Raw genomic sequence first — 9,631 nt, 5'->3', positions numbered from 1 at the left:
TTTGCCTGGGAAATAATAATCTGACCTTAAATAGGTCAAGGTGAGTTGATTTGTCTCGTCTTCAATTTCGCTACAATGTATAAGTTTTTAAATCAACTAAGCCCCTCAATGATTGTTTATAAAATATGTTACGAGTTGAAGTTTATTAAATGTAGCAACAGTTCAAAATGTGTTGAATATTTATAATATAATGTATCAAAATCGTTCGAGGTTGTCCTAGGAAAACGCCCCCACACGTTCTGTTTACAACTCTTTTCTCTTACATTGCACACGAGGCGCGCGCACATGTCCTATTTAAGTAGTAGAGCTGTTGTTTTGGAGACTTGTTTACAATCGGAAAGCAGTTTCTTTATTGTGTGCTTACGTAATTTCAGGTCAACCCCAACGGGGCAAGAATGTTTCTGGGGCCTTCGGACAATAAGTGATTTGCCCTTTTGTGTGGAGATGTTTTCATCGAAGAGACATTTGGAGACAAAAACACCCGTTGACGGGGTGGGGAGATTGGAATTCTTGCAACAGCTTGTGACCGAATTCCAGACTTCAAATGACAATGGCTCGTATTAATTTCTTGTCGTATTCTTTTTATAATATTCTTATGGTCAAATTAAATTTGCAAAGGTTCAAAATAAAATGTTTTCATTTGTGTGAGGAGGTTTTTAAAGAGATTTGATTTACAATATTTGAACTTTTAAACATGTTAATAATTAATAATACAAATAGTACTTAAAATCCTGTTGTTAATGTTATTGTTAATATTCTATCATGAAGAATATTTTAACAATTTGTTAACTTCTTCCTCCATGCTTAAATATTGATTGGCCTTTTGCTTTGGAAAAGTATGTAACCTGCCACCACCTTTTCATTTGTTATTAAATAAAGTAGTACAATGTATCTAAATTACTCGAGAGTCAAATGAGATAGGCCCCCCTTGGCCCTATTCCTTTTTGTAAAAATTAGTGAACAAGTGGTGGCAGGATTTGGACAATTTTCCGGTCTTGCTTTTGATTTGACCCATGCTGGGTGCGTTCGTTTAGCTTCCCGTGGTCTACCCCGCGGTGCTCACTCGGGTGAGCCCCTGACAAGAGCTAATCAAACGATCACACTCTCCCTCTCTTGGTGACGGCATGCACCTCAGGTCACCCCCAAGTGACCCACTCCACAAGCAGGGCACTTGGGGCTGACCGGTGTGAGCCCCTGGAATGACGTCAAAGCTATTCGAACGTACCAGGGCAGACCAGGATCGACCCAGGGAAGCTAAACGTACGCACCGGCTATTGCATAAAACACTGGGGGTTAATTCTTTCAAAATGGGGGACAGGATAGGCCCGCGTTAATATTAGTGCGTTACATGTGAAGTGGGGTGGGTGAATAGGCCAACGACTTACAATTTCTCTCTCATTTTTCCTTTTTTGTACAGGTGGAAAGAATCAAGTTCTGGCAAATCTAGCAAACTTTGCCTACGATCCAATTAATTATGAACATCTCCGAAAACTAAATGTTGTAGATTTATTTTTAGGTAAGTTATGAAAAAGATTGCTGCTGTAAATATTGCTAAAATTTTGCTAAATATTGCTACAATAATTGGAACACTCGATCATGATGGTCCTACATGACCAAGCAGTTAAACACATCTTCATAACACTTGTTTGCGAATGAGTTGAATATGCCCATTTGAATTCGGGACCCCGACCTAAGATATAATAAAAAAATCTCTGAAAAGGAATTTCCCTTCATTTCATTCATTTCATTTTATGTAAATTTTTCCTGAATATCTTATTTTCAGTTATCATTAATAAGTTGTGTTATTTTAATTGACATTTTTTCATTTTATAGATACTTTGACTGAGCCTGATGAGAAGCAGGTTGAGTTTGGCCTCGGCGGACTTTGCAATGTTGCCCTCGGTACGACCAGCCTTGTTTTTAATATTACAATTAAAACCCAACAAACAGTGACTGACAGGGAAAGCAAAAACAAATGATAAATAACAGAAACAAAGATTAGACAGGAAATGTTTTGCTAAAAAAAAAATTAATGCAAATAGAAAGGGGAAAAGGAAAGTTTGCCTGTCACGGTTTACTCGGGGATCCTTAAAGGATTCGGGTACTTTTTCAAAATGTCCATAGATTCACATTAAACTGACAGGGTTTGAAGATAATGATAGTGGAAAGCTTCCTTTCGAATATTATTAACTGAGGTGCTGTAGTTTTTGAGAAATGAGTAAAACAATGTCATGAAAATCAGTTGTAAATGATTAAAATAGTTTTCGTCTCATGAGACGAAAATTATTTTCATGACATTGTTGTACTCATTCCCCCAAAACTACAGCACCTCGGCATGTAATATTTTCAGGGAAGCTTTCTACTATCAATATCTTCAAACTGTGTGAGTTTAGTGTAAATCTGTGGACATTTGTTTTTTGTCCTACAAAAGTTACATAGACCCTCTAAGTTATGAATCTCACTACTAATAAGAATGTTTTTTGTATTTTCAGAACGAGGCATTAAGGACTACATCATCAGTTCTGGTGGTGTCAAACTCATCATTGATGTATTATCCAGGTAGGACTCCATTCAGAATTAAAGGCAGTGGAAACTATTGGTAATAACTCAAAATAATTATTAGCATATAACCTTTCTTGGTGACGAGTAATGGGGAGAGGTTGGTGGTATAAACATTGTGAGAAACAACTCCCTCTGAAGTGAAGTAGTTTTTGAGAAAGAAGTAATTTTCCATGACTTTGATTATGAGACCTCGGGTTTAGAACTTGAGGTCTCGAAATCAACCATCTAAACGCACACAACTTCATGTGACAAGGGTGTTTTGCTTCTTTTATTATTATCTTGCAACTTTGATGACCAATCAAGCTCAAATTTTCACAGGTTTTTTATTTAATGCATATGTTGAGATACACCAAGTGAGAAGACTGGTCTTTGACAATGACCAAAAGTGTCCACTGCCTTTAATATCATTTCCCACTTCGGAAAAATCTGCATTCATAATAGGGGACTTTTGGGACTCTAGGTGGCAGCAGACTTGGCAGGTTAATCCATTGCTCTCGGTTATGTGCACATGTTCAAAACTGTTATGAATGGCAACGTACCTGGTGTGGATTTCACAAAGAGTTTGGACTACTCTTATCTCGAGTTAGGACCAGTTACTCGTCCTAACTTGGGACTATCCATGCAATGTGTATATCTCTTAGGACTAGTCCTAAGTTAGGACTACATGTAGTCCTAACTCTTTGTGAAATCGACCCCTGGTAAGTTTGCAGCAACCTAGCGTGCTGAAGATTGTGAATTGTGTAACTTTTATTTCAGAGATCATATCGCCCTGTGTTGTTCAGTGCATGCAAAGGTCATCCCAGGCACTAACACATGTGAAATTGACCAATAAATAATAATAATAAGATTAAGTTTCCCCGTGTGTTCACACATTGTGCTCTCTTGTTGCTTTCAGAACTGAAGAGGAAATACTGGTCTCCGCAATCACCACTCTTATGTTTCTGATGACACCACAATCTAAAGCAGGTGACTTTTGTTTTTGTTTTTGTTGCCCTCCCTTTGTTAATGTTAGGCGCTCTGTTTTTTGTATAGCGCCCTAAAAATGTTTTGTATTATTGTTAATATTATTATCTGTAAACCTATTTCTGCCAACTGGTCCAACCAATCATTGACTATATACAACCGGTCCCTCATCACCAATTTTAAGAGTTTTCCTGTCAAAAGAGGCAAATTAGCACAAGCTTCAAGTCCCTAAATCCAGGTAAAAAAAACAAAGATTTGTACGGTGTCTTGCAACTGTTATTGGCAGAGCTGAGAAACCATAAGCTGTGAAGTGCATGTCTCAATGCTCTTATTTTGATAAATGGTATGGCATTTTTGGAGCTCCGTAGATGAGTGCTCATTTTTTTATTCATAATATAATCATTATGCGTTTACAGTTTCATTCACTTGAAATGTCCCCATAATTTGTTGATGCTAAAGATTGTATATGATTTTTGTAATTTTTATTTCAGAGATCACAGCGCCCTCTGTTGTCCAGTGCATGCAAAGGTTTTCCCAGGCAACTAACAAGAGATTAAGCAACCTCGCAAATGTATTTCTACAGGTATTACTTATTTTGCAAGTTTTTCCTTCACACGAGTGAGTCTACCCATTGAGACAAAGGACTTACCAAAAGAGATTGGGGGGGGGGGAGAATTGCTTAAAGACACTGGACACTATCGGTAATTGTCAAAGACCAGTCTTTTCACTTGGTGTATCTCAACATTTCATTAAAAAATCCTGTGAAAATTTGAGCTCATTTGGTCGTCAGCGGTCGTTGAAGTTGCCAGATAACAATGAGAAACAACACCCTTCTTGTCACACGAAGGTGTGTGCTTTCAGATGCTTGACTTCGAGACCTCAAAATATAATTGAGGTCTAGAAATCAAATTAACTGAGAGGGAGCCATTTCTCACAATGTTTGAAACTATCAACAGCTTCCCATTACTTGTACCAAGAAAGGGTTTATGCTATTAATAATTATTTTGAGTAGTTACCAATAGTGTCCACTACCTTTAATTTCTGCTTAACACCATGTTTTACATGTGAATTTGTATTTTGACTTGTGATCTATTTCTGCTAACCGACCCAACACATTTTTGTGCTCAAGTTATTTATTGTACTTTGAAATTGGATCCTGGTCAACAAACAATTGTGTGTGTGTGGGGGGGGGGGGAGTTGGATTGACATTTGCAAGGCAATTGAAATGTTTCCTTTAATTTCTTCCGACACTAGGATTATTGTTCAGACCATCAGCGACTCCAAGCGCAGACAGAAGACGGCAGTAGTTTACAAGTATTTGGCATACCTCTACCAGATCAACTACCATCTTCTGGAGTCTCTAGCTTGGTTTAACAGGATATTTACTAACACACGTAGATTGTAGTCGGATTCGTTTTGGAACTTCCTAAATGCAGATAGAGTTCAAGGGACTGATTTTTGTTTGCCCAAAACAAGATTGGGAGGGTGGGGGTGTTCCTGTAGCCTAATTTTAGTCAAGTCATGCACGTATTGTTTTTATTTATTTATAATAAGCGTATTCGCAATTGCAGCTGCGCATGTCCGTTGCTGCGGACAACGCAATTTGTGCATCTTCCGTGACCGTTTGACAATACCAGCAGGTATCATGTATATTGCGAATAGGCTTATGGGGCAGGCGGGCGTTTAGCAGAGTTTTCTTACTAGGCGATCGTTTACTTGCTTTACAAGTTCATTATTGTTTTTACTAAAATATACTTGTGCTTCTGGAATAAAACTTGCGTTCAATAAAATAAGTCTATATTGTCTTTCTTAAAAGTTGGTTTTCATCCACCCATGCTTCTGTGAACAATTTGTCAAGGAACAAATTATCTCTTCATAAGACGGCATGATGTTGAATATAAGGGCTGACCTACATATGTTCACATAGTGAGAGCTTTGGCCATTTGATCACAATTTTAAAGATTTCTACCAAGGGAGAAAACAAAACAAAAGCAGACTATAACAGTAGGAAGATTATCTTGCCTTATAGAATGAATGTGTGTACAATGGGCATAATATTCTTCCTACTTTATTTGTAAGCCCTCAATAGTCAAAAGCCTACCCTAAATCTTAGTAGATGGACAAACAGAATGAAACATTTGGACTCAAGTTAACCTTGTACATCAACTATTTATTTGCAACTCTGTAAAGAGCATGTTTCTCTGACCAGTCTCAGCGACAAATCTCAACTTATAAAAATTACAAGTACAACAATAGCCACTGGCCGTATTTGCGGTGTTAAGTCTACAAAATAACACTGTTGGCTCGAGTTTCGTGCTGATCAGAATATAATGCGCGTTTTGGATGACTCCGCTTGTTAAGAACTGTTATCTGTTTGTGATGGTTGGTGATCTGACATGGAAGTGATGGGTACGAGTCTACGGTTTAGCAGCACCGGCTGCGGCACCTCCTCTCTGCTTAGGCTTGGGCTTTGTTCCCTCACGGAAACCATTCCTGAAAATAGTCAAAGAATAAAATGTCAGCTATCGGGGTTTACAACGGTAAGTAAACAGAAAGTCAACTCCTTAAAGGAAATGCTCTGAACTGGTTCGGAGAGGTCTGGACTCAAACTTCACCAAAAAAAAAATCAGTCCTAGTTGAGACGACCCATCTTAAGATGAATCTCTGTGCTTTGTGACATCGGCTTAGTGTCAGCCAGAGGGTGTCTGGTGTCTTTTGGGCACCCTGGTCTATCCATTATTTAAAATGAACAATTTGAACATCCAGTTTTGAGTTGTTAAGCTTTTTTTGAATCCCTTTAACAAATCCTGGCTAAAACCTTGAGTGGCTAAATTTTTTCTTTTTGAGTGGCAATTGTTTGATATTAATATTTAAGTTAATAATTGAGTCTCAGAAAGACCGGTGTGGGTTGGTCATATTATCATCACATCACTTAAGAGTGGTGCATGGGTTATCATCATTGACTCGCAATAAACATCTAGTAGGACGACAACTGTACAGGTCTTTCTGAAATGAACTTACACTCCATACATACACCATAACAAAACACTGTTGCAAATAAAAGCGCTATATTATTTACACATAGTGATTTTCAAGAAGAGGCGTTGCTTTTGCTCCAGTAACAAATTTATAACCAAAGTATTTGTTCTAACTTTACCAACATTGAGACAGTTTTTTTTTTTAGTATTGACCCCTTGCAGAACACACCTCCAGGGCCCAATTTCATAGAGCTGCTAAGCACCAAAATTTGCTTAGCATGAAATTTCTTCCTTCATAAAAACAGGATTATCTACTAAATTTCCATTTGTTGCATATTGCTTGTTACTGGTATTCAGCTGTTGTTTGCTAATCCTGAAAATCACGTGGAAATTTGGCTGGTTATACTGTTTTTATCAAGGAAGGAATTTCATGCTTAGCAAATTTTTGTGCTTAGCAGCTCTATGAAATTGGGCCCAGGCCTGGAATTTCATCTTTTAAAGTCAATGTGAAACTTTTGAAGGGGCACCAAGATGGCCTTCGTGGCCTGGGTGTAATTCCAGGCCTGCTCCACACAATGTGTGTCTGCCAATTCTGCCATTTTTGGAGTTAATTCCTCTGAATAAATTTTGAATCCCAGAATGGCGGACAGGATAGGCGCGTCTAACTGCACAAGTGGTCAACAGAAGAAACCAAGAAACACAAACTTACTTGAACCTCCTGTGCACAATCTTGAGGTAACGCATACGCCCGGTACCGGTTGTCTTTCTTCTCTTTGCCTTCTCACTCCAGTTATCTGCCGAATGAAAAGAAACGGTGTCATCCCATTTCTACTATCCTGATTATCTGTTTGCGTTTAGATGATTTGAAGTTATGCTGCAAGTTTTTTGGGGGTTAGTTACGAGTCTCAGAAAGACCGGTGTGGGTTGGTCAGGTAAATCATCACGACACTTTAAGAGTGGTGCATGGGATATCATCATAGACTCAGATTGCAGCTTGTATAATATAAATTATGATAATCGGTCTGCCGATTTTGTACAAATGTAATTGGAGTCCCGTGTTACCCCCCAAAATCTAGCATGAACAGGCCAGTGTTAAGTTTGACAACACGTCAGCAATTTATTTTCTTCACTTGAAATAGATTGAACAGCTGGGATGAGGTGTGGCGCATAAGAAGAATCACGAAAATGGATTGTGACTTTGATACTCAGGAGGTTTACAGACTGTGCATCACCGGAAATACAACACACTGTGGACTATTTCTTTCTCCCTTTGATGGCCGGTCTCACTTCTTTCAAGAACATTTGAAGGCAAAGGAATTTTGATAACATCGGGGAAAAAAACAAATTAAAAACACGCTATTTTTTTTTTTCAGAGAAGGGATTTATTACTCACAACTGCGTATTTTTTTTGCTGGATAGCCACAGCTAGCGCATCTTTTCTTCTGAATGTGGTAGCTACGGCGCCCACACCGACGACAGAAGGTGTGGGTCTTGTTATGCCGCTTACCAAAACTCGATGTACCCTTGGTCTGTTAGAAGTAAAAAACAATAACAAATAGTCATATTAAAAGAAATGCATGATTGATTGGGGTAAATTGTCACAAAACACTGGAACTGGAAGGGGGAACAAAATAAAACACTTAAAATTGTCCCGAGACATGCACTACCATCAACCATGTTCAGGCCTGATACTTCACGGAGGCAACGAAGGCGATTGCCTCCGTGTCCCCTGGTCATTGCCTTGGTGCCCTTGAAATGCTCCAGTACAAATTTACAATTTCCTCATAGGGTGCCCTTACCAAGAAGAAAATGCCTTGGTGCCCTTGCCCTTTCAAAAACGAAGCATATAGGCCTGCATGTTTAACACAGTGTATCACACGTGTGGAATACTAGGAGGAAATTGTTTTAATTTTGTCAAAATATTTAGTTTTTTTGATACGCATGAGTCTCAGAAAGACCGGTGTGGGTTGGTCAGGTAAATCATCATGACACTTTAAGAGTGGTGCATGGGATATCATCATAGACTCGGATTGTTATCAGTCACTCCCTACAAACAGAACAAAAATCCCAAATTCATGTTATTGTGACATTGGGAAAATAACCAAACAACCCCTTGCCCAATAAAAAGTGGCAATAATTATCTATACTTCAGACTCCCTTCATCACTAATTACTTGCCTCAAGTAAAAGATTCAGGCGGCAAGATGATTTTTGATTAGAAATAAAAGCTTATTTTTGCTGAAATTTCCCCCTAGTTATAACTTTTGCCACCACTCTTTCATTAATTTTTACAAACAGGAATAAGGCCTATCTCAATAAGGTAAATTAGAATTAGATACTACTTTATTTTATAACCAATGAAAAAGTTCACATGGTTCAGGATACGGATCCAGAAACTTTCCCTCACCGCGACTGTGCAATCACTTGCGGAGAGCACATTTTAACAAAAATGTTGAGGCTTGCTGATGTAGTTCTATGAAAATCACTGAGACAACATTATTGAGTTTAAAGACACTAATCTGATAAAAAGTTAAGGGACATGTTCAGCATGTCATGTATTATGGTCCGGGTTTCTGTTAAGCTTTAAAATAAAAAAGACGGTAGGCCAAAAATCGAAAACTTGACAACCAGTTTATTTTCTTCTTTTTCGGAAGATTGTTTTTGAAAGATAAGACTTTTGATGATAGATTTTAAATTAAAAAAAAACAAATTAACGCAGGTTTAGTTTACCTTTAATGAAAAACTGTAAAACTAAGAAAACACAACGCTAATTTCTGAACACGAATCCGGATGCACGATACACTTCTTGTGTGGTGCAACGTTTAACGTGATGTATCTCATACCGCAGTCGTATATGAAATTTTAACGCGTATATAATATCTGCATTTTTTATCACTAAATGGATCCTTACAGTAGTAAAATTTAATTCAACATATAAAGTAACCCTCCCTCTCCACTTTTATGAAACATTTTGGCCAATTTGAATTCTTAAAAGTAAAGGATGATATGGATTTTAACCTAACTACAATTAATTCTCACCATCTTGGCCACGGCTTTCCAATGAAGAGGGCGCCATCTGTTGACCAATTTTAGTCATGGTCTTGGGGGCGGCGCGACACGTACGGGTGA

The 9,631-nt window shown here is 38.1% G+C and overlaps 2 protein-coding genes across 2 annotated transcripts; one reads left to right on the top strand and one right to left on the bottom strand.

Moving 5' to 3' along the window:
- Positions 1-282: 282 nt before the first annotated feature.
- Positions 283-5,763, top strand: LOC139945783 (armadillo repeat-containing protein 7-like). Its single transcript, XM_071943204.1, has 7 exons — positions 283-553; positions 1,418-1,516; positions 1,834-1,902; positions 2,493-2,559; positions 3,458-3,528; positions 4,017-4,108; positions 4,780-5,763. The coding sequence occupies exons 1-7, from the start codon at positions 286-288 to the stop codon at positions 4,897-4,899; spliced, it is 786 nt and encodes a 261-aa protein (XP_071799305.1). The 5' UTR covers positions 283-285; the 3' UTR covers positions 4,900-5,763.
- Positions 5,675-9,580, bottom strand: LOC139945785 (large ribosomal subunit protein eL37A-like). The gene is made up of 4 exons (XM_071943205.1): positions 9,542-9,580; positions 7,897-8,032; positions 7,213-7,297; positions 5,675-6,018 (listed from the first exon to the last, which is right to left on the bottom strand). The coding sequence occupies exons 1-4, from the start codon at positions 9,542-9,544 to the stop codon at positions 5,943-5,945; spliced, it is 300 nt and encodes a 99-aa protein (XP_071799306.1). The 5' UTR covers positions 9,545-9,580; the 3' UTR covers positions 5,675-5,942.
- Positions 9,581-9,631: the final 51 nt, after the last annotated feature.

Source organism: Asterias amurensis, chromosome 13, assembly GCF_032118995.1.
Source record: "Asterias amurensis chromosome 13, ASM3211899v1".
NCBI classification, from domain to species: domain Eukaryota; kingdom Metazoa; phylum Echinodermata; class Asteroidea; order Forcipulatida; family Asteriidae; genus Asterias; species Asterias amurensis.
This window is presented reverse-complemented; position numbering and strand designations above follow the sequence as displayed.

Bases quoted from the DNA above. Each gene is read 5' to 3' on its own strand.
- LOC139945785 (XM_071943205.1), bottom strand. The intron at 7,298-7,896 runs GTGAGTAATAAA...TTCATTCGGCAG, and splicing joins AGCAAAAAAAATACGCAGTT to ATAACTGGAGTGAGAAGGCA. The intron at 6,019-7,212 runs GTAAGTTTGTGT...GACTATTTTCAG, and splicing joins ATTGTGCACAGGAGGTTCAA to GAATGGTTTCCGTGAGGGAA.
- LOC139945783 (XM_071943204.1), top strand. From the start codon at position 286: ATGTCCTATTTAAGTAGTAGAGCTGTTGTTTTGGAGACTTGTTTACAA. The intron at 554-1,417 runs GCTCGTATTAAT...TTTTTTGTACAG, and splicing joins CCAGACTTCAAATGACAATG to GTGGAAAGAATCAAGTTCTG. The intron at 1,903-2,492 runs GTACGACCAGCC...TTGTATTTTCAG, and splicing joins ACTTTGCAATGTTGCCCTCG to AACGAGGCATTAAGGACTAC.